This window comes from Acanthamoeba castellanii, assembly GCF_000313135.1.
Source record: "Acanthamoeba castellanii str. Neff unplaced genomic scaffold scf7180000084648, whole genome shotgun sequence".
NCBI lineage: Eukaryota > Discosea > Longamoebia > Acanthamoebidae > Acanthamoeba > Acanthamoeba castellanii.
In genome coordinates, this window is record NW_004457319.1 from 62,773 (window position 1) to 84,925 (window position 22,153).

Here is a 22,153-nt window from a genome sequence, read left to right on the forward strand (position 1 = left end):
AGCTGATCTGCCCACAACAAGCACACCACACACTCACTTTCCTTGCAGGCGTGGTGGTAGGTGGTGCGCTCGTGCTCATCCCGTGCTGGTGCTGTCTTGTACCTGTGGCGCTGGCCGTTCACCAGGTGTGTGCAGCACTGGTGTCGACAGGGGAAAGTCATGTAGGTGTGTTGGGCGCTCATGGATGAAAACAAAAAGACAGCTGATAAAGCACCTCTGTACTTTGTGGGCGACTTCGGAGAAAAAGAGCGAAACGGTGGCACATTCCGATCATTCTTCCCGTCCGAGACCTTGGCTGCCCCCCTTTGTAAAACGCCTACTAAACCAGACAATAAGGGGGCAAAACCACATGAATGTGTGGCACATTCCGATGTCATGACCAATCAGGTGAAGTGCAGTGGCCAGCACAGTCTGATGATGTTTCTTCTTCGGGACCTTTGTTTTGGCAAAATTGTCTGACCTGACTTGCGTCACAGCCAGTGACGCGGGAGGTGGGTAGAAGTGGGTGCGTGTGAAGACGACGACGGCAGGGAAGCATGGCTGGCCTGCCGGGATGTGGAATGCGGCGGTGGTGGGGGAGGCGGCCGGTTGTGGTGCGAATGAAGTGGAGGCTGGTGGTGAGGCTGCTGCTGCTGCTGCTGCTGCTGCGGAGCCAAGGAGAGATGTACAGGCGTGGTGGAAGAAGGCGCTGACGCCGAAGATGAAGCCGGAGCCGACGGAAGATAGAGAAAGGATTCGGGGGAAGACGAAGACGAGAGAGCGCTGTGCGGGTACGCGCTGGGATCGCAGTTGTTGGGATTTGAGGGGGTCGCGGCGCCCTGGTGCTGGTGGGCGACGTAGCCGGGTCTGTGGCTGGCTGCCCCCGGGGGCGCGTTGAAAAGGGTGCGAAGGGGGATCCACTCCAAGACCTCGCCCTCCTCCAGGTGTCCCTCTTGCCAGTTGATCACGCACACCAGCGTCTCTTTCAACTGCGTGCGTGCGTGTGCGGTGGTGCGTGTTGTATGTGAGACTTGTGGTGTGCGCGCGCGCAATGTTGAATGTGTCCTGGTGAGACGCACAATGCCATTGGTGCCGTAGAAGAACTGGACGTTCTCGGTGATGCGCAGGAACTTGCCGCCGCCGCACCGCATCAGCGCTCGGAAGGTGAAGACCTCGCTCGACGTCAAGGGCGGCCTTTGGGGGCGGGGGGGTTGCGTCACCACAAGCTCGCCCACCTCGAGAACAAACTGGGAATGCGCGCCGTACCGATTCAAAATGAGGTGGGCGACCTTCTTGTAGTTGGCCTGATGGACGGCGAACACTTCATGAAACGGCGCGCCCATCATCTCTTCCTGCGTGGCGTCGACGCACAGAGAGAAAGAGATAATAAGAGAGTGGTGGCTCGACAGGTAGTTGCTGTTAGTAGCAAATGTAAAGCCTTACCCACGAGCGGTTGGCGAGGTGCGTGAAGGCAGCATTGGCGAAGGTCAGTGTGGGCGGGCCGTCGTCAACCGCCGAGGTGAGCGAGCACACTGGATAACTACACACCGGGCAACACATGCGACACACGCGACACACACGCGACACACCACACATACACACACACACACGCACGCAAATTAGTGCAGTGTTGCGGAGAGGCGAGAAAGGAAGAAGCAAAACGTACGTGAAGTCGAGCACGGCGAAGCGGGTCGGCATGGCGTAGTGGCGGAGGAAGGGCAGCACCAACATTGCCTCCATTAGCAAGCCCGGTGGCGCGAAAGAGTGCAGGAGCGCGATCTCCGACGAGAAAGACGAGCGCTTGCGAGGCACGACGGCGGCCGATGCGGAAACGGAGGTCTGCGTCGATACGACGTAGTCTAGCGGAGATGAGAAAGATGATGACGATGACGATGATGTCGATGACAACGATGATGACCGCAACGACGCAGATGATGGCGACCGGTTGCCCGAGGGTGGTTGGACGTCCGGTATCGCGAAGAGCTGGGCCAGGTCGGTTGATGTGTCGCCAACGAGCTGCTCCATCATCGATGTAACGAGCGGCATGGTCGGGCCGCACACCGCCTCGATCTCGTCCTTGGAGCTTCTGGCTGTCGACACGAATCCTAGGTCGTGGTGGCGCAGTTGGGACGGCGTGCCAGTCGTGGCGGTGGCGACTGCCGCGGCCGCGAGGGCGTTGGCATGGTCGAACCGCCCGGGATGCTGCGTGTTTGGGTACTTGTGCTGGTGTCGGTCTTGCAGCTTGCGCTGCTTGGCCTCCTTCCGCTGTCGCTCAGCCGCAACCAGCACGCCTATCGTGTGGTCGGACTCTGTTTGCTTGGCCTTGAGGCGCTTGACCTTCTTCACCAGCTTCTCGTTGGTCCGCTTCAATTCGCGCATCTCGCCGCCGATCATCTCCATGAGTCGCGTGAACTTGCTCTCGTCGTCGGCAGGCGGTGGCTCACCGTCGCCCGTCGCTACGGGCTCCTGTACGACGACTGGGGCCGGCGGCTCACGGACCGGTTCCGGCTCAGCAGTTGGCAGCAGCAGCTGCTGCTGGGGCGGCGGTCGCAGGCGATCGTCGCCGATAGGCGGCAACGGCTGCGGTGCTGGGCAGTCCAGTTCGGTATCGGCCTCGACGCTGCTCGCCCTACTGCTCTTGGGCTTCAGTCGCGCGGCCCGGTCGGCCGAGCCGTGTTGGCCTCCAGTCCCACTGTACCGCGGCACCGGCGACGGGGTGCCGGAAGAGGAGCCGCCGCTCTCCCACTCCGCCTCCTCCCCGCTCGTGCTGCTATTGCTGGTTTGATCGACCTTGAGTTTCTTGGCCTTCTTTTTACTCAAACTGCTGGTGCTCGTCGTCGTCGTGGTGCCCGTGCCATGTGTCCTGTCCTGGAATATGTTACGCGTTACCACCTGAGAGTTTGTCAGCCAGCCTGGCTGTGCGTGTGCGGTGGTGCGCGTGCGAGTCGTGTCGTGTCGTGTAGTGCGTGCATGTGCTGCTCCACAACTGCCGACGTACCGGCGCAGGTACCTCGCGTACAGGTTGTGGCGCATCCTCCGCCTGACTCCACAGGTGGTGGTAGATGTTGGCCGGCCTGGGCACAGGCTCGTCGGCGCTGATGGCGGGAGCAGCGGGGAGGATTCTTGAGAAAGAGTGCTGTGCGAGCGGTGGCGGAGGCGACGTGACGGAGTGGTTGGGGGTCCTGTACGTCGGCCGCTGCGATGCGACAGCAGTTGAGAGGATGGAACTCTCCGGCAGCGGGCGCTGGGGGGAAGTAGGTCTCGTGGGCGTGGCGTGGCGGCCGACCTCGCTTGCGTGGCGGGACCTCGAAGCACTGCTCAGCGCGCCCTGTTCTCACGCATCGGCCGCATGGTCGCTCCCTGCAGCACACGTTGCCAGGCAAAAAAGTGGCGTGTAAAAAACTGCAATTTTTAGTTTTATTTTTATTTGTATTTTTGTTGTAAAAGAAAGGAAGGAGCGAGGCGTACGAGTCACAGGCTGCGTGGGATGTCCTGCAAAAGTTGCAAGCACGAACACCCTCCGTCTGGCCAGACTTTTTCTCCGGGGGTCGCACAGGGGGCGTGTTGCTTCCTCCTCCCGTGTAGAATTGCAGGTTTTGTAGCGAGTACATCCTCCACCTCCTCCCTCCTCTTGTTTTAATGCCTCTCGTTGTCTTGCTGTCTTCACCTCTTGCTTTAAAATTTAGAGAACTCGCGGACTCCGGTTGTAGAAGATCCAAAAAATGCTTTTCTGGTCCTTTTTTCCAATTGGCGGAAACACAAGCACAGCTTTCCGGTATTTTTCCGGTCACGGACTGTCGCTGGTGGGTCGTGGTCGGGCGCCACCATCCGAGACCTCGTCGATGTCGTGCTCGTCCGGCGCGCTGTAGGGTTCGCGAGCAGTGCTCGTGAGGATGACGTCGTCGTCGATCGCGACGTCCGTGATCACCGATTGCTGGTCGACCAGGGCTTCTTGCTCCCCACTTCGTTTCGCGTCGTCGTCGGCCGTCGTCCCCGCTGTTTCTGTCGTCGCGGTCTGGCCCTCCCCCGCAGCTTGCCTGTCATCGAAGTTGGCGATTCGGTTCACCATGTCGATCTTGCGCCGTTTCTGTGTTTCGTTGTTTGATGCAACCACACACACACACACGCCAATCAATACATCGTGTGCATCAGGTGCGGTGTATGTCGCGTGTGACATGTGTCGTGTGTATCATTTGTGTCGTTGGCGGTGGTGTCGTGTGTGTACCTGTGTGGGGAGACCACGCATCTTGCTCTGTAGGATGAGTATCTTTGTGTTCAGCTTCTCCAGGTTGTCGCGACCGTAGACCAGCTCCATATCCTCGAGCTCCTCTTCCTCCTCCTCGCGCTTGATCGCCCGACTCTTCTTGCCGCCGCCGCTCTTTCTCCTGCCTCTCCCGCCTTTGTTCGGCGTCGACCTCACTCCCTCCTCGCCACCACTGCCGTCGCCCGAGTTCGCCATTGCCGACATTGTCGATGTCGACAGCTCGTCTAACTCCTCGGCGCCGCTCTGTCCGGCGAGGTCGTCGTCCATACCGTCCAGATCGTCGGCAGCCAGCCGCGCGTGTTGCTCTCCGGTCGTCGTGGCGAGCATCATGACGCGCTTCTGGATGATCTCCTCCTCGCGACGGAGCCGATCAGCCTCGCGGCGCTTCATCCGCTCCTCGGCTCGTCGCTGTCGTTCCTCCTCCTTCTTCTTTTTGAGCTCCTTCTCGTCCGCCTCCTTCTTCTCGTCGCGCGCGCCGCGTGGCGTGGTCGACGTCTGGTCCTCCAACTTCACCTTCTTGTGCAGCTTTGATGATTTCTGCTTCGTTTGCTGCTTGTGATGGCGCACGCTGTCGCCGTCGCCGTTGTCGTCGCCTGCGCCGCCCTCGTCTTCGTCGAGCGAGTCGCTGGCGTACATAGTGCCGCTGGTTCGCTTCTTCCCGCGCTGGCCCTTTTCCTTGGCCTCGCGCATGAGGTTCTCGATCTCGGCCTCGAAGTCCTCGTGTTCCTCCTCCCGTTCCTCGTCGCCCTCGCCCTGTTTCTCTTCGCCGTCGCTCACCGCCTCCGCCATTCGTTCTGGCTTCCTCTCGTCGTTTTTGTTATTGTTGTTATTGTTACTGTCGGCCTCACTGAGCTTCCGCTTCTTCTTGTCGCCGTCCTCCGAGTCTTCGCTCACACGTCGCCGCTTCGCCACGGCGATCGTCTTCGGCTCCTCCGGTTCCTCCTCCGGCTCCGGTTTGGAGGCGTCTTCAGATTCGGCGGCGGTCCGCGGGGATGTGGCACCTGGGCTCACCAGCGCCGCCGCCCACGCGATACCCTTCTGGAGTCGTTGTCGCAGCTTCGCAATCGGCCCAGCATTCTGACATACATAGAAATATGTCAGCACACGCATCACCGCACGACACACGCAACACACTACACGGAGAAGACATACGTCGAATCCTCGCTTGGCAAGGGCCGTTGCGAGCTGGTCCTTGGTCATGAGTTCGCAGTCTTCGGGTGGGATGGCCAGCGGATCTTCTTCGCCACGCTCCACCGCCATGACATAGGCGAGTCGTCGCACCAGCGCATTTCTAGCGCCATTGCTCTGCAACCAAACAACAGAGGGTGTTAACACCAGGTAGCAAATGACACATGGCACACGGCACACGCGCACGCAACCGCACACGCACGCACGCATACAAGACGTACGGGATAGTTTCGCTTCTTGAGTTCGATTGCGATTTCGTCGCGCGTGAGCTCCTCCGGGTCGCTCCATGGGCGGGTGGCCGGCTGGTTGCTCCGTATCCTCCGCCTTTCGTTCTGCTCCAGCTTCTTCCTGTGCTTGCTTATCCGCGACTCGTCCCTGAGCTTCGCCCTCTCGTCCCCGCCCTCCTCTTCCTTCTGCTGCTTCCTCCTCTTTCTCGTCTTCGTATCCGTTTCCTCTTCTTCCTCCTCCTCCTCTTCGCCTTCGTCTTCTTCCATCGCGTCGGACCAACGCCTGTCTCTTTTCGTTCTTTTGTCGTCGCCGTCTTCGCTCTTCCGTTCGCTCTCGTCGACCGTCGCGACTATCGGCTCGGACTCGGGCTCTGACTCCGGCTCGAGCTCGGGCTGCACAGGCGACAGCGGCTGCTCATCCTCCGGCGGCTGGGCGACCGACGTCGTCTCCTCAGCGCCGGCCGCCTCGCCCTGCTGCTGGTCCAATTCCTCCTTTCCGGCTTCTTCCGGTGCTGCGCGAGCGGCGAGGGCGGCCTTCAGGCGGTTCAGAATCTGTGGCTTCTTTCCTCGGCACTGACATGAAGATAGAAATGAATAGAAAGCTTGGGCGTGAGCTCACGACACACGGGCAAAACACAGCGCGCACACCAGAGATTGATGATCTTACCGGCAGTCCGAGTTTCTGCAGCTCCACGACAATTTCATCCCGCTTGAGCAGATCGAGATGCTGGAACGGCTCCTCGGGCTGTTCCTCCTCCTCTTCCTCCTTGGCTCGGACTTCCGCTTCCGCTTCAGCTTCGGCTTCGACTTCGACTTCGGTTTTCGTTTCTTCGGTCTGCACTTCCACAGGGTGATCCGCTGCGCTCGGGGTCTTCGTCGCGACCTCCTCCGCTTCTTCACCAGCTTCACCTTCGGTCGTTGTTCGTTTCTCTTCCTTCCCCGCCTCTGTTGTTGTCTCTTCTTCTTGTCGAGAACCCTCAACGGCGGTGGCAGCGGCATGCTCCTCCTCCTGCCCGCTCGTCACTTCCGCAGGCGCCTGCGGTTGCTCCTGCGGCTGCTCGGGTTCGTGCTGAGGTTCGGCCTTTGGTGGCTGCTCGCCCGGCGCCTCGGCCGTCATGGAGGACGCAGTGAGGGGCAGCGGACGTTCCTTGTCTTCGGCTGGGACACCACCAGGGGCTGACTCGGCGGCGATCTTCTCCAGCTCGGCCCCGACGTCGGCCAGGATTGTCGCTGCGACAGTTTCGACGGCTGCTGCCGCCGCCGCCGCCAAACTCTCGCTGCTCTCCGCCGCGAGGGCTCCGGCTGTCGACGTAGAGTCGTTGGCAGCGGGTGGCAGCGCGCCCGCGTCGAGCTGGAACGCCAACGCGGCCGGAATGATCGAAATGTGTGGCACGCCAGACAGCCAGTAGGCGGGAGCCTCGCCTGACTCGTCGGGCGGCGCCGACAGCGAGGCCATGACGGGCGACATCGGCGAACGCGGCGGCGGGGAGGGAGACAGGCAGGGTGACGATGAAGAGAGCTCGAGCGTGGGCGAGTCGTAAGGCTCGACCTGCGGTGGCGACGCGCCGTCGATCATCATGCTTGCAGTTGTTTCCGACACGAGCTCCACCACCTCCATCATCACCTCCTCCGGCGGCTGCTCAGTCACCTGCTGTTGCTGTTGCTGCTCGTTTCTGTCGACGTTATCGTCGCGCTGAGGAAAGAGAAGAGGCACGTCGAGCGGCTGAGGCTGCGGTGCCTCCGACGGCTGCGGCAGCTGCGCTTCAGGTCGTAGATCTGCATCATCGGCGCGGAGGACCTCCTCCTTCTTCGGCTCGTCCGCATTCTGTTGCATCGGTTCGAGCACGGGCGGGGTCTCTGCTTGCTTGGGCTCCTCGCTTCCGATATCGCCGAGAACCGAAGTCGAAGCTTCGGGTGCCTCCGATTGTTGCTGTTGCTGCTGCCCTTCGATCGAAGAGGGTTGGCCCTGCGGCTGCGGCAAAGCGGCCTCGACGTCGGTCTGTGTGCAGACAACAAGCAACCGAGAGGGTGAGCTCAAATTGTAAGATCGAACAGTAACTCCGTGGCGGTTACCTTTTCCTGTGTGAGTTCTTCTGCGACTGGTGGCGGGGTCGTCGTGCTCTCGGTGGGCTCCTTGTCGACCTTTTGTTTGGCTGCCGCGGCCATTGGTATGCTGTCGGCCTTCTTGGATGTCTTCGGCGAGTCGCGCTGGGGCTGGGGCTGGGGCACGGTCTCCGCGACCACGAGTCGCTCGAGCATCGCCGCCAGCTGACCCCTCGTCCCGCTCGCTTTCTGCGTAGTGTGGAACACAAATCGAATGCGCGCGAGGTGAGCGCTAAGCAGAGAAATCACGCTACATGAGGCCTAACGAAATGATACCTTTTTGCCGCGAGCTCGCAGGCCCTTGAGGAGCTCGATTCGGGTCATCTCGGCAATGACCTTACCGTCCAGCAGTACCGGCTCCGCTTCGGCCTCCTCCTCCGCTTCCTCTTCCTCGTCTCTTTCTTCGTTCTTCTTCGTCTTTGCTCCTCCGCGGCCCTTGCCTGCCGCCGTCGATGAGTCGTCATGCGAAATCTTCACACGCACTCCATGTGGCTCACTGCCGGCAGCAGTCGCAGTTTTGCTGCTGCTTCCCTGTTTCTCTCTGCTGCTCGCTTCGTTCTTTCGTTCATTCGTCTCGTTCCCCGCCACCGCCCGCGATTTTCGTTCCGCATTCGTCGCCGCGGGACTCTCCTCTTGTTGCCCGCTCACGTCCATCGAGACGTTGGCGTCGTTCACCGACTCGTTGCCGTTAGTTGCATGATGCCCGGGTACAGGGAGGAGACCATTGCCAGCCTCCTGTTGGAGTGCGGCCGCCGCCGCTGCAGCCGCCTCGGTCATGATCTTGCGCTTCTGGTCGACCATCTGGAGCAGGCCCTTCCAGTTATGAGGGAATCCCGACTTGAACTGGTCCAGTATCTCGGGCACGAAGCCGCGCGCGTCTGTGTGAGAAAAACGAAACAGGAGTTATTGAGCGCACAGACGAGGAGCTTGCAGTTGGGCGCCGACTGGAAAGCTAATGAGGCACGTACGCAATGCTGAGAGGATGAGAGGATTCTTGGTCATCGGCCCACTCAGTTCGTAGACATTGCCGCTGTGTGTCTGATTTGTACAACACAGGCCGAGGCCCCAAGTTGGTCAACTTTGGTCTCGCGTACGACATAGGCGCGTGTGTGGTCACATACCTGAACCAATCGAGGATTGTCTTGGTATCGCCCATTGATGTTGGAGGAGTGCCACAAGTGACCTCGATGAGCTGAAAAGGGCGAAACGAGGTGAGCGCACGATGGGCGCATAAAGAAAGACGGAACGGGCCAGACATGGAGAAGAAGATGTTCGACATACCACCAGCGGCTGTGTCACACCGGATACCCTCCACCGCGAGACACAGAGCACCTTGCAGCAGAACGGGCTGTGTGGGGCAACGTATAGCAGCGTAAGCACAACATATATTGAAAGTAGATGTAATATATCCAATATCTAATAATCAACGTACACTCGCAAGAGAAGGAGCAAAATGATCGATAAATGGGAGGGTGGAGTACCTTGAGGTACCACTCGCTGAGTGCTACGGCCGGTTTGGCTTCGGCCTGTAAAAAAAAAGAGATAAGAATTGCAATTCAGACCAATGCGAAAGAGGGCTCCCGCTGGCGCAGGGAATTTTTGGTCACGATTACACCAAAATCACTCTCGACGCCCACCCCGTAGGATTTGGCATCCATATCTGGGGAATTGAGTAAAAATGGGCAGCCCATGTTCGTACCGCTGTACGGCCGGACCGCGCAGCCTGGTTTCGCTTCATCAATTCTTCTCGTTCTCTGTGAAGGTATAGGCCTATCTATCTGCTCTATGTGCGATTTCGAATTTCGAATCTAGATTCCGCGAGGCCCGCACCTGATGATCCAAAAAAAAATCTGAAAAAACCACCTTTTTGCCGACAAGCCGTTGGGCTCCAGGAAATTTTTTTCTCTTCTTTTCCTCTAGCGGCAAAAAATTGATCCGAAAAAAGATAATCGGCCAAGATCAGCAGGATTGGATCAAGAGCAATATGCGGCGCCTGAGCCCACGTTCCTCGTCGCCTTTGCCGCTCATGTCATTCCTCCGACACACGAATCGACGCCAGACCGGCGCTTGCATTCTGCACTTGTCCACGGCTTCAACTCCTTCATTGCAGGAGCGTGTTGTATCGCTGTGCAAGCGACGAGGTTTCGTTTTCCCCAACTCAGAGATCTACGGCGGCCTCACTGGTTCATTCGATTTTGGACCGCTCGGTACCACCCTCCGCCATTTATATTTTATTTAATCATTTCTATTTACAATAATAAATCAATAATAATAATTAATTGAGTGATGAGCGTGCAGGCGCGCAGCTGAAGAAGAACATTCGAGACCTGTGGTGGCGGGACTTCGTGCAGCATCGTAAGGACTGCGTGGGCATCGACACGCCCATCATCATCAACACCGAAGGTATGTGGCCCATCTCTCCGATTCAGCTCATGCGCCCAGAACGCAGAACGGCTCTGACAACGACGTTCAGTGTGGAAAGCGGCAGGCCACATCGAGAACTTCCACGACCTGCTGGTCGAGTGCAAGGTCTGCCACCAGCGCTTCCGGTAAGTGTGTCGTGTGTCGTTTGCTGTAGGTCGTGGGTCGTGGGTGTTGTGCGCGCGGTCTCAATCTGGCACATTGTGTGCAGAGCGGACAAGCTCGTGGAGGAGCACGGAGTCGAGGGAGCGGGGACGCTCTCCGCTACGCAGCTCGAGCATACAATCAAGGAGCGCGACCTCAAACCCTCGCAGTGCACCCAGAAGGCCAAGCCATGCACCTACACCGGTTCGCACCGTCAGCAGCATCACCTATCTATGGTGGCTCACATTGCCTCTTCTTCTGACGCTCGGGCTGTGCACAGATGTGCGAGCGTTCAATCTGATGTTCAAGACGAGCGTGGGCGCCACCACGGTCGGGAACGACGTCTACCTGCGGCCGGAAACAGCCCAGGGCATCTTTGTCAATTTCCAGCAGGTCTACAACTCAATGCGGAGGCGCCTTCCGTTCGGTACTCTCCGCCCGCATTTTGTGCGCCCGCCCACATCCACCTCTGACGTCGTGTGTCGCGTGTGTCACCTGTGTCGCGTGTATGTCGCGTGTGCGTCGTGTGTCGTGTAGGAATTGGCCAGTTTGGTAAGTCGTTCAGGAATGAAGTGTCGCCCGGCAACTTCCTCTTCCGCCAGAGGGAGTTCGAGCAGATGGAGCTCGAGTACTTCTGCGACCCGGCCGAGGCCGACCAGTGGTTCGGGTACTGGGTCGACTATTGCCACGCGTGGCTGCTCAAGTACGGCATCAAGCCCGAGAACCTCCACCTGCGCCAGCACGACCCCAAGGAACTGGCGCACTATGCCAAAGCCACGACCGACATCGAGTACCGTTTCCCGTTCGGCTGGGGTGCGTTGCTCCCTTACTCGTGCCCGCTCCGCTCCCCAGCCTTTTTTTAACTCCGACGCTCGTGGTTGTGAAGGCGAGATCTGGGGTATCGCCAACCGAGGCGATTTTGATCTCCAGCAGCACATGAAGCACTCGCAGAAGGATCTTCGGCACAAGGTGCCACTTTATGGAGACTTGTGGCGTCTATGCAGCGCGCGTACACAGTCTCACACACGCACACGCGCACGCGCACACGCACACACAGGACATAGTGACGGGCAAGGTGACGATGCCCTACGTGATCGAGCCCGCGGTCGGGTTGGACAGAATATTGCTGGCCTTCCTCACGGATGCCTACGACGAGGAGACCAACGTGCCCACGGCCAAGGACAAGGCCAAGCCGGGCGAGGCCGAAGGCGACACACGCGTGGTGCTGCGGCTGCACGAGGACTTGGCTCCGTACAAGTTCGCCGTCCTTCCGCTGATGAAGAAGGTGCGCCAGCGCTTTCGCTATTCCCTTCGCCGAAATCATAAATCTAATCGCACGCACGCACGCACATGCACTCCAGGAGCAATTGGCCTCGGCGGCGAAAGATGTGTACGATGCACTTGTGACCAAGGCGGCAACCGACTACGATGACACGGCCACGATCGGTACTGCACGACCCCCGTGAGCTAGCTTGCAACACTGGCCAGTTGGGCCTCTTTCCTTGCAAGTGCCACTGCTGACGTCACCGTCACACACGCACACAGGCAAGCGGTATCGAAGGCAGGACGAAATCGGCACGCCCTTCTGCATCACCATCGACTTCGATACCCTCCAGGACAAGGTACCGTACCGGAAAATCTACTTTGATGACATGTGCTGTGATCCGGTGGTGCACACATACATATGTTGTTTCTGATCCATCATCATCTGCGTCTCCTCCATGCGTGCGTGGTGTGAATGCATCAGACTGTGACGCTGCGGTGGCGTGACTCGATGAAGCAAAGGCGTGTGGCGATCGCCCAGCTGCTCGATCGATGCCACGACCCCCAGTGGCTGCGCCAACAAGAGCAAGCAGGCGAAGACGACGAAACCGTCGGCGCCTTCTTGCGTTGATCACGTTACGTGACCGACACCTTCACCTGATCAACCAACAGTTCATCAGATAACGTCATCCACACGATCTTCACGCTCGCACGTGGCATCTCCAACGTTTGGCCACGAAATTTAAAGTGGTCGGTTTTGATCACGGTAATCAAAGTCTGCACGTGCGTCAGCAAGCACCAATGATAAAATATTAACAAACTATTCGATAAATAGTAAATAAATAAAACAATTAATCACACTGAGGGGAAGTCAGGCCTTGGGACGCTCTGCCGCTGGCCTTCCTCCTTCTTCTCTGCTTCTGCACTGCCTTCGCGGCGCGGTCGCTTCGCCGTCGGCCCCATCGCTTCTCGCTCTAGGCCTGGGCCGGCTCGCAGCTCACGTGGGGCGGCACTCTTACGCTTCCTCACCCCGGAGAGCTCGACCACCTTGTCACCACACTTGACGCCCGGAAGAAGAGACATGCAAGGGCGGCCGCTTCTTGGGCCGGGCGGAAGCGAGGAAGCGGGTGAGTCGGGCATGCTCTTCCACTCCTGCAGCTCATCCTGCATCATCTCGAGCAGCTCCAAGAACTCATCCATCATTCTAATCAAAAAGAAAACAAGAGAAGTCAGACGTCTTCTCCAGGTGCCTCACACCTCGAGCTTTGTTGATGTAGCAGAAGCCTCGTACCGGTGGCGGAGGTTGTTGGACGAGAGCTCCTGCTCGTTCACGGGTACCATCGACGCGAGGTTGTTGGGCTGATGGTGCGGCGTCCTTCTGGTGTGTGCGGTCATCATCTTCGTCAAGCCCTCAAGCGTTGAGGTCAATGAAGTTGAGGCTGAAAGGTGTTAACAAGGTTCAGGTTTGGTAGAAGAAGAAGACCAAGCAGCGACGCGCACATGGCACCCAGAGGCCGTTCGTTCTGCGTGCTTTTTCTCCGCTGATCATGGAGTATGCCCCCCATAAAATTTAAAAAATGATTCATTAGTTTAGCTGTAAATGTTCCAAATATTTCCAAAGCGGGTTGGACGAGCTAAAAAGCAACACAGCACGTAAGCCGTAGCTTGCACATGGTGCTTTCCGTCAGACCGCTAACATGGGTCATTTTAACTTACGCCAATTACCCCAGGCAGGCGAAACGAAACTAGCAAAATGAAGCGTGCATGCCCCTTATTTAGCGGACGTGTGGACGGCTGGACGTGGTGGGCCGCCGGTGCCTGGTAGGCCGAGGACTCTGTTTACCTGCTTGAGCCCAAGGCCGACGGCACCGACCGAAACCGCCTCATTGCCACCCTCCGGAACTACCTACTTCGAGAAGAAGGTCTTACATTCCCCGCTGATGCCCTTTCGCCAAGTTCCTTTCAACCAATATGCGCATCCAAACTTCAACATCGCACAACAGAGAACTGTGGTCGTGCGCCTCATCGCACTTCTCTCTCCTTCTTGGTGCGCTGGAGTCGTTCTCGTGGTACGCTCTCCAGCTTGTGCAGTCGCCAACCCCTGTCTAGCCGATACAGCGCTCGGCTTTCCACCAACCCAACAGGCACCTGTGCGTGGTTGTTGTGGCGCCAGAGTCAATACGATGCACATCACCATTACCATCGCCGTGAAGATACAGTGGGCACGTACGGCGCCAAAGACGTTGCTGTCGAGGCTCACGCTGGCGTTGTCGCCCTCGATCCAGCAGTAGCCGCGGGGCACCCGCACCAGCTTGGCGTCGTCGGTGTGGATGAGATCGTCGGGCAGGCCGGTCACTCGCTTGATCATCCGCTCCTTGGGCTCCTTCACCGACCTTGAGCCCGCTCACGACCATCGACGGTCGCGCGTCGCCCAGTACCACCCGCAATGAGTCTTGATGCACACGACACACGCACAGGACACAACACACGACACACGCGACACAAAAGTACCGGAGAACAACGACGTCGCCCCGGTGAAGGCCGTTCCTTCGGCTGCTGGTCAGCACCCAGTCGTTCTTCTCCAGAGTGGGGTACATCGACTCGCCCTGAGTGTGGGTGTGTCGTTTTGGTGGTCATTGGAGTCGACACGAGGGAGAAGTGAGTGGTGCGGTTGGCGGGTACCTCAACGCGGTATGCCCCATATGGGAAGGTGTCGGCGAGCATGTAGCCAAAGCAGTACCCCACACCCACGCCGAGTCCGTACTGCACCCCCAGCTAGCAACCATTTCCGGTGATTAATTACAATTTATATTGAAATGGACACTTAAAAAAAGGGCTCTGGCAAGCATCGCTGCCGGAGATCAAGGGCAAGGTTCAGAGGTTCAGAGCGAAGCCAAACATACTCTGAGTAATCTGCTTGGCTTGCTTTCCATCTTCCACCAAGGTTAAATTCCTGGAATTGAGATGTTTTTCCCTTACCATTTTCTTTTCTTTCCTACATCCAGTACCTGCGCACAGCGAACCCCTTCGCACACGCTGCTGCTCGAGCAGGGGAGGCGAGCCACTGCTCAGAGGAGCTTGAAGCACTTCTTCTTTTCGTCGGGCCGACGCGGGATGAGCTGCATCAGAAGACCCGCTGGCCGGAGCGTGATGCTGAGCTGTGGCTTCATCTCGGCACCCGGTCCCAGTCGCAGCCTGGACACCGACCGACAATCAACCACAGACTTTGTCGCCCAACAAACGGAAGAGGAGAAGGAGGGCGCCCTACCTGTAGTGCTGATAGATCATGACCAAGACGACCTTGGACTCCATCAACGCCAAATTTTGGCCGATGCAGTTCCTCGGCCCTTCACCGAAAGGCGTGTATCTGCGCAGAAGAACAGTGTTGGCTCTCGTGTATCGTATGTGTCGTGTGTGTGTTGTGTGTGTGTGTGTGTGTGTGCGCGCGCGCGCGCGCGTGTGTCCTTACTTGTAACTGAAGCTGCCGGAAGCGAATCTCTCGGGGTTGAAGGTGAGCGGGTCGTCCCACAGATCGTCAGCTCGGTGCAGCAGCCACGGCCACACCTCGACATAGGTCTACGCAAGGGCGCCTGGTTAGAGGGGAGGGGACCAGGCCAAGTGCAACCACGACACGAACCACGAAACGAAATGGCCGCGTACCCCTTTGGGCAAGTGGTAGACCAGGCCATCCTTCTCGAGCGAAGTGTCCTGGTTGGTGATGCGCGTCGTTTGCATGGACACGGACGGGAAGAGTCTGCGCTCGGCCCGCGCGTGGAAACAATCATTAAAAAAATGAGCCGATGAGATCAAAGGGCGAACGAACGAGTATGAAGAGAAGTGGTTGGAGGACCGCACCGCATGCTTTCCTTCATGACCATGGGAAGGTACTTGAGCTTCTGGATGTCATCGTAGGTCGGCTCGCCCGTGCCAATGATCTCATCGATCTGGTGGTGCCAAACTGTCAGTCTCACATCGCTACTTATGTGGGTTTTTATAGAAACATATATAGAAAAAAATGGGAATAAATTTCTAAATATATGTAAAGTTTTGAGCGGGTGGTCGCAAACCTCGTCGATGACTTTCTGTTCGACGTCGGGGTGTTGGGACAGAAGATAACAGGTGAACGCCAGCGAAGCGGCCGTCGTTTCTGAATAGTCGTTGCCGAGTCAGTCATGGTTGAAGCGGTGCGGAGGTGAAGCAATCAGTACCATGGCCGGCAATGAGGAAGGTGATGAGTTCGTCCGCCAATTGGTTCTCGTCGAGCCTTTCGTGCGTGTCCGGGTCTGGTGGGTTGCAGAGAGGTGTTGTGTGCGTAAGCAGATACGTTGTGGTGCCGTGTGCACTTGCCACGCAGCGTGGTGTGATGCGCGAACCTTCGGCAGCAAGCAGCCGGCCTAAGAGATCCTTGGCGTTTTGGAGGTCCTCATCACTCTCCTTGCGCATCTTGATCATAGCTCGGATCTCGCCCAGAAGCACTGCCTTGGCGTGATCTGCACCGCGGTGTCCACAAAACATAAAGAATTATAATTTTTAGTTTATAAACTAAACATGGGCCGGCAGCATCAACACCGGGGGGGGGGGTGGAGAGGGTACTGAAGCGCCTCGAAGACGGGAGGAAGGGAATTTTCCACCACGACGCGGTCTGGAAGATTCGCTCTTCGGTCTGCAGCAGGATCGTGGACACCGCCGTTGGGAGCAGCCCCTGGCTGTCCTGCAGCGAATTGAACGCATAGCCGAAGCCCGAGATCCCTACCATACCCCCGCTTTGTCAGCAGTTGTGCGTGTGTGCGTGTGTGCGTGCGCGTGCGCGTCGTTGTGTGTCGTGTGTCGTGTGCGGTGCGCAAAAAGGAGCGTGTGGATAGGTACCAATAACGTCGAGTGTGACCTTGGTCATGTAGATGTGCAGGTTAATGGGCTCGGGCGGCAGTTCCTTCCAAATGTTGAGCAGCGTGCGGGTCACTTCGACGAAGCAAGGCACCATCCGCTTTAGGTACGTGTTACCAAAGCTCGGATTCTGATGTGCGCATTTTAAGTGGTGTGTGTATCGTGTGTGTGTTGTGTGCGTGTGCGTGTGCGTGTGCGTGTGCGTGTGCGTGTGCGTGTGCGTGTGCGTGTGCGTGTCGAATGTATGGTGAGCTGCAGAAAAGAGCCGGCATGTGCGAAGAGTGGACGAACCATGATCTTGCGCTGCCGCTTCCAGGGCTCGCCGTTGGCCAGCAGCAGGCCGTGGCCGATGACGGCGGTGATGACCGGATCGCGATCCTTGTCAAAGTGGCTGCTGTTCGTGTTCAGCACCGTCTTCACGAACGCCGGGTCGGAGATCACCACCACAGGGTCTGCCACCACCACCAACCACACCACACCACACCACCAGCGAATGAAATATGAATACATTTTTTTAAAAAAAAAAGAGAGAGAGAGAGAAATAAATCAGAAAGAAGACGAACGCAGCCACGGGTGACGTACCGGTGAAGTAGTAGTACTTGAAAATGGGTCCATACGTCTTGCGGTACTGGGCGAAGGCGACGAGAGGGTCGCCCATCATTTCCAGCACGTTTCCAACGACGGGCAGGGGCGGCGGGCCGGGAATGTTCACCAGCAGCGACCGCTTGGGCGAGAGGCACTGTGCGCCGGCCGAGGGCGCACGCAACACGAACGACACGTCAGCACTTTTTCCTCATCCTCAAGTAAAAATAAAATCATTGATAAAGATTACACAACAAGAATGGTGGGGTGTGGCAATAAATCATGAAAGGGGGCTGCTCTTTACCTGGTTGAGAAGTATGACGCACAGCCAGCAAAACCCCAGCCCAATCGCTACATCAATGAGCAGCATTTCCGCCACAATCTGGTATGCGTACAGCAGCCCAGAGTGCCACGCCGCACTTTGGTCCTTCTTGGGAGGAATAAGCCCTTTCACTGAGGGTGCTTCAAGAGTGCCCAACACGCTTTTATAATTATCATTTATTCTCCGTTTTCAGTTCACCAACAGCCCACCGACATTCTTAGAATTCCAAAGAGCTTGTTTCCCTTCCATGCGTTTCTATTGGGCCGATCTAACTCGCCATACTTTCACATTCCTCGTCGGGGCTGGTGCAAGCCTTGCGCGATCACACTGACAATGATACGCAACGGCTCTCTCTTTTCTTTCTTCGTACTTTTATCGCTTTCGTTCTGCCTCAACTTCTTCACTGCACCTTGTGCACAAGCCAAGCTCGTAGCCTACTACAACTTCGATGGTTCGTCATCTTTCCTCCTCTCTTTCTCTTTGTGTTCTCTTGAGTATTGGTACTGGTAATTACTGGGACTGTGAAGCTGCACGACCCATTGTTTTCTTCTGAACTCAACAATCAAATACATCTTCATCTTTCACAGACACCACCTACAGCGGCGCCACCGGCTACTGCGGCAACACAGTACCAAGTGCGGCTCCGGTCTCCTCGCGCGTTCCGGAGTTGCACAACTCCACAACAGAAAACGCACTCACCGATTTTGATCTCCTCTTTTGTCGCTTTCGTTCTTGCCGCTCCTCCGTGCAGGCGGAGAACCAATTGGGCCGGCTTCATTCTCGAGCGACGAAGGCAGATTCAATGGGAGCCTGGCTCTACCAACATCGACCTCTATGCTGCGTACTTCTTGCCTCGCAACTGCCAGTTGGTGTCGTGTGTCGTGCGTGTCCCGTGTGTCGTGTCTGAAAGAGTGCTGGGTGGGTGTGCAGAGTTGCCCAACTTGGACATGTTCCCGGGGCTCAACACATCACAGTGGTCCGTGTCGGTGTGGGTCAAGTTCAACATGAGCACCCCCTCTCAAAAGGAACGAATTGTGCTCCACAAAGGCGGCAGCTTGCGTCTGCAGCTTGCTGCGAGCTCCAGCACCAGTTGGAAGTATAGGGTACCACTGAACCGGCCTGCGTTCTTTTGCCTGACAATGTTGCACACATACTTATATATCAACACACACACTCACCTCACTTCTCTCGATCAGCTGCTATGCAAGGTCGTGTTCACGACATCTGTGGTGACCTCAGCCACCACCGCTTACAACTTCTACAACCAAGACACAATCTACTGGAATCACATCGCATGCATCTACAACACCACCCACGTGTGCGTCACGAGCAACGGCACTGTTGCTGATTGCGCAGCAGGTGCGTCTATCTACTAGCCCACTCCAACGCACGCACGCACGCACGCACGCACGCACGCACGCACGCACGCACGCACGCACGCACGCACGCACGCACGCACGCACGCACGCACGCACCACACACACACGCCAGGCTTACCAAACTATGTCCTCCACAGCCGCTGCTGCACAGATCACCCCAAACACGGAAATCATGTACGTGTCACGGAGCAGCGCTGGTAATATGCGCGGGTGGGTGGACGAGCTCAAGTTTTACGATCACGCACTGAGCGCGCAGGAGCTGCAGCTCCTCTACACCGCGTCCGCCAGCAACGACCTCCCCATCGCTTCTATTGGTTTTGACTCCTCTCGTTGGCAGGCCTTCCTGTGACGAATTCCATCATCGGCTGACCACTCTCTTTCCCCCTTCGTCGCGACGCTCCAGGCAACATTACGGAATTGTCCGTCCCGGCGCCGTCGACGATCGAAGTGGCTGGCGCGGGTACCGACCAGCGGCAGGCCTACTCCGGCGATCCCGGCTCGCAGCTGACCTACCAGTGGAGCCTCCTGAGCAGCACGTGCTCGATCGGAACCTTCTTAGAGCCCTTGGCCCAGACGGCCACGCTCACTACCAACGCCCTCGGTTCGTTCCAGGTGCGAAGAACAAACATTCTCTTTGGTTGGTTGTGATTCTTCACATTTCCATTTGGCCTGACCCGCGCTGTGGTGTCTCAACAGTTGACGCTGTGCGTGGATGACGGCGAGCTGGTCTCGAGCGTGAGCGTCAATGCCAAGGCGGTGCCCGGCAGGCCAGTGATCAGCTTCCAGTCGGTCGGTCCGCTGGTCAGCGTGCCGAGCGGCTCGATCAATTTCGCCATCACCGTCGTGGCATCGTCGTTGCCTACGCCAAATTACCAGTGGCAGTACATGGTGATGGAGCTGACCAACTCCACCACCAACGACACTCTGGACGACACGAGCGGCACTCCCCTCGACGCCCGATGGCAAGACGATTTTGACCATGTCGGGCATAGCGACCTGATTCCTCGCGCCGGCAACGCCACTCTGCAACCGGTAACAAAGCGCGCGCGCACTAGCGCGCTGTCTCGTCGCTAACCCATTTGTTTGATGGTGCGTAAGGCGTGGTACAACATTGAGGGTGCGACTCAAAATGCGCTGCTGGTCAACGGGACGGAGGAATTCAACAATCAGACCTACCGCTGCGTGATCAGCAATGCCGTCTCCTACGTCACGAGCGACGAATTCCTGGTCACCATCGTGGCCGCGGCACCATCTCCCTCCGCCGATTCCAGGTAGGCACTGCTCGCCGTAGCCGCACTCCCTCGAAGTACAGTGTGCCAATACCCTGTGTCGTGCGTATGTCGTGTGTCGTGCGTGTGTGTCGTGTCGTGTCGTGTCGTGTCGTGTTGCTCGTAGCGGAGCGGACACGGGTGCGATCATCGGAGGAGTGGTTGGCGGTGTGAGCGGCCTGTGCGTGTTCTTGCTGCTCCTGCTGGCTCTGCTCTTCATTGTCGCCCTCAAGCGGAAGAGCAACCGCCAGAAGAAGCTCAGCCAGCCCGACTACGAGGAGCTGGCCTACGCGGATGTCGATGATGTGGTGATGACCAGGAAGATGCAGGAGGTATGTGCGCATACAAGCGTTGGCTGCAGCTCAAACTTGATTGCAATGAGCGCTTACACGACCGAGCTTCTTCTCTCGGTCGACTACAGTACTACTCTCAGCTGGAGCGCCTCATGTTCGTCGAAGATGGCCGCCTCGCCACCGCCATCTTCGAAATCGCTTCCTCCACCGATGCCGACAAGGTAAACAGTGTGCTGTGTGCAATGACGTGCGAATTGTGTGTGGCGTTGCTCATCATTTCATGTCTCTACTCAGGTATCGAAGGCGCTGATGCGCGTCTACGAGTTCCAGCAGCGAGGCTACGAGCTCATCGAGCGCCAGATCTCCAAGGAGGTCGCGATGGCGTCGGACGAAGGCACCCTGTTCCGGGCCAACAGCCTGGCGGCCAAGCTGTTCAGCTCCTACGTGCGCATGATCGCCATGCCGTTCACCTGGTTCATGCTCGTTACCTCGGTCAACTCCATCAACGACAACGCTGTGGATTCATTCGGAGATGAGGGTACGCCATCTCTCGGTGCTGGCAGCACTTTCTTCTGCGTGACTGGAAGAAATGACACACAACACTCACGACACGCGACACACATGACACACTACAAAACACACAGATGGAAACACGTCGTCGAGCAAGCGGGCGCGGTACATGGTGGAAGCAGACGACGATGACTTGCAGAATGGCCACACGCCCATGGACGTGTTCCGCGTGTCGTCGATGGAGATCGATCCGCACAAGATGGGCGATGCGGCCGACGCCACCATCAACAGCCTCGAGCTGTGGCTCGTGGCACAGAAGCTCTACAAGTGCATCGTCGACAGCGAGAAGATGATGCCGATCCAGATCAAGCAGCTCATGCGCCACATCGACGCCGAGGTCGGCGCCAAGTTCGGACCATCGGCGCAACAGGCCCAGTTCCGGGCCATCGGCGGCTTCCTGTTCCTTCGCATGGTGTGCCCTGCCCTCATGGCGCCCCAAGTGTTCGGCCTGCTCGACGGCCCTCCCCACCCGGTACCATCCCACACACGCCCTCATCCGCCTTCGTTCTTTTCCCTTCCTTCATTCTTCCTTCGCTTTCGCTTTTTGTGGCCTCTGACTCTTTTTGTTCTTTCATCAAACAGGTGGCGCAGAGGCAGCTGATCCTGGTGTCGAAGGTGTTGCAAAACCTGGCCAACGATACACTGCCGGGCGCCAAGGAGGCCTACATGGAGCAGCTCAACAGTTTCATCGTCACCAACAAGCCCAGCCTGGAGCGGTTCTACGAGGCGATCATCTCCGGCGCCGACAAGGGCAAGCCCACCGAGAGCGAGGTGCCGCAGAAGGCGCGCCTGAGCGGTCTAGCCGTGCTGCACACATTCGTGTCGGCGAACCTCGCCGCGATCGAGAAGCAGCTGGAGAGCGACAGGGCTGGCGACGAGCTCCTCGAAGAGCTCAAGAGCGTGTTGGCCGAACTCAACGAAGACAGTGTCTAATATTTGCCACTAATAGAAATATCTTAAATATTTCACCTGCGCGTGCTTGCGAACGGCGTTAAAGCAGGAATTTGAAGCATCATCACAGAACGCCAACAAAGAAAACAACATTCAGTGAATGGCGGCCAGTCCGAAGAAATATGGAGAAGGAAGGCAGGCCACGTGAAGAGGTCACCAGCAAGCAACCTAAAGTCACCTACTTGTCTGGCGGCGCTGACTATCGCGGGCTTGTCAACCTGGGCACCACCGACCCCCTCAACTGTCTGGCGCAGACACTCTTCATGACCCCCGAGTTCCGGCGCAGCCTCTACCACTGGGACGCCGGCCAGCTCA

General features: G+C 57.7%; 5 protein-coding genes and 2 pseudogenes across 5 annotated transcripts; 2 read left to right on the top strand and 5 right to left on the bottom strand.

The window, feature by feature from the left end:
- Nucleotides 1–2: 2 nt before the first annotated feature.
- ACA1_100290 lies at nucleotides 3–161 on the bottom strand (annotated as a pseudogene).
- Nucleotides 162–470: 309 nt separating this feature from the next.
- ACA1_100400 lies at nucleotides 471–3,012 on the bottom strand (annotated as a pseudogene).
- A 754-nt stretch (nucleotides 3,013–3,766) lies between these two features.
- ACA1_100410 (SAP domain containing protein) lies at nucleotides 3,767–9,499 on the bottom strand (the record flags this gene model as incomplete). The annotated part of the gene is made up of 13 exons (XM_004335169.1): nucleotides 3,767–4,066; nucleotides 4,205–5,244; nucleotides 5,278–5,320; nucleotides 5,396–5,548; nucleotides 5,653–6,231; nucleotides 6,326–7,657; nucleotides 7,732–7,950; nucleotides 8,038–8,639; nucleotides 8,730–8,791; nucleotides 8,883–8,953; nucleotides 9,243–9,287; nucleotides 9,324–9,421; nucleotides 9,469–9,499. The coding sequence occupies 13 exons, from the start codon at nucleotides 9,497–9,499 to the stop codon at nucleotides 3,767–3,769; spliced, it is 4,575 nt and encodes a 1,524-aa protein (XP_004335217.1).
- A 246-nt stretch (nucleotides 9,500–9,745) lies between these two features.
- ACA1_100420 (glycine-tRNA ligase) lies at nucleotides 9,746–12,220 on the top strand (the record flags this gene model as incomplete). The annotated part of the gene is made up of 11 exons (XM_004335170.1): nucleotides 9,746–9,968; nucleotides 10,060–10,164; nucleotides 10,250–10,310; nucleotides 10,394–10,530; nucleotides 10,607–10,753; nucleotides 10,864–11,139; nucleotides 11,213–11,295; nucleotides 11,384–11,611; nucleotides 11,688–11,772; nucleotides 11,872–11,948; nucleotides 12,074–12,220. The coding sequence occupies 11 exons, from the start codon at nucleotides 9,746–9,748 to the stop codon at nucleotides 12,218–12,220; spliced, it is 1,569 nt and encodes a 522-aa protein (XP_004335218.1).
- Nucleotides 12,221–13,611: 1,391 nt separating this feature from the next.
- On the bottom strand, nucleotides 13,612–14,186 carry ACA1_100430 (the record flags this gene model as incomplete). Its single annotated transcript, XM_004335171.1, has 3 exons — nucleotides 13,612–13,737; nucleotides 13,820–13,982; nucleotides 14,101–14,186. 3 exons carry the CDS (start codon nucleotides 14,184–14,186, stop codon nucleotides 13,612–13,614), a joined length of 375 nt encoding a protein of 124 aa, XP_004335219.1.
- Nucleotides 14,187–14,657: 471 nt separating this feature from the next.
- Nucleotides 14,658–17,425, bottom strand: ACA1_100440 (cytochrome p450 superfamily protein; the record flags this gene model as incomplete). Its single annotated transcript, XM_004335173.1, has 13 exons — nucleotides 14,658–14,784; nucleotides 14,858–14,956; nucleotides 15,059–15,165; nucleotides 15,250–15,343; nucleotides 15,445–15,533; nucleotides 15,657–15,736; nucleotides 15,798–15,872; nucleotides 15,963–16,079; nucleotides 16,183–16,338; nucleotides 16,456–16,573; nucleotides 16,765–16,925; nucleotides 17,056–17,212; nucleotides 17,360–17,425. The coding sequence occupies 13 exons, from the start codon at nucleotides 17,423–17,425 to the stop codon at nucleotides 14,658–14,660; spliced, it is 1,446 nt and encodes a 481-aa protein (XP_004335221.1).
- ACA1_100450 (GTPase activation domain containing protein) lies at nucleotides 17,415–21,820 on the top strand (the record flags this gene model as incomplete). Its single annotated transcript, XM_004335172.1, has 13 exons — nucleotides 17,415–17,440; nucleotides 18,129–18,218; nucleotides 18,288–18,480; nucleotides 18,574–18,693; nucleotides 18,908–19,070; nucleotides 19,160–19,368; nucleotides 19,453–19,788; nucleotides 19,855–20,027; nucleotides 20,152–20,356; nucleotides 20,446–20,538; nucleotides 20,612–20,855; nucleotides 20,962–21,359; nucleotides 21,470–21,820. The coding sequence occupies 13 exons, from the start codon at nucleotides 17,415–17,417 to the stop codon at nucleotides 21,818–21,820; spliced, it is 2,601 nt and encodes an 866-aa protein (XP_004335220.1).
- Nucleotides 21,821–22,153: the final 333 nt, after the last annotated feature.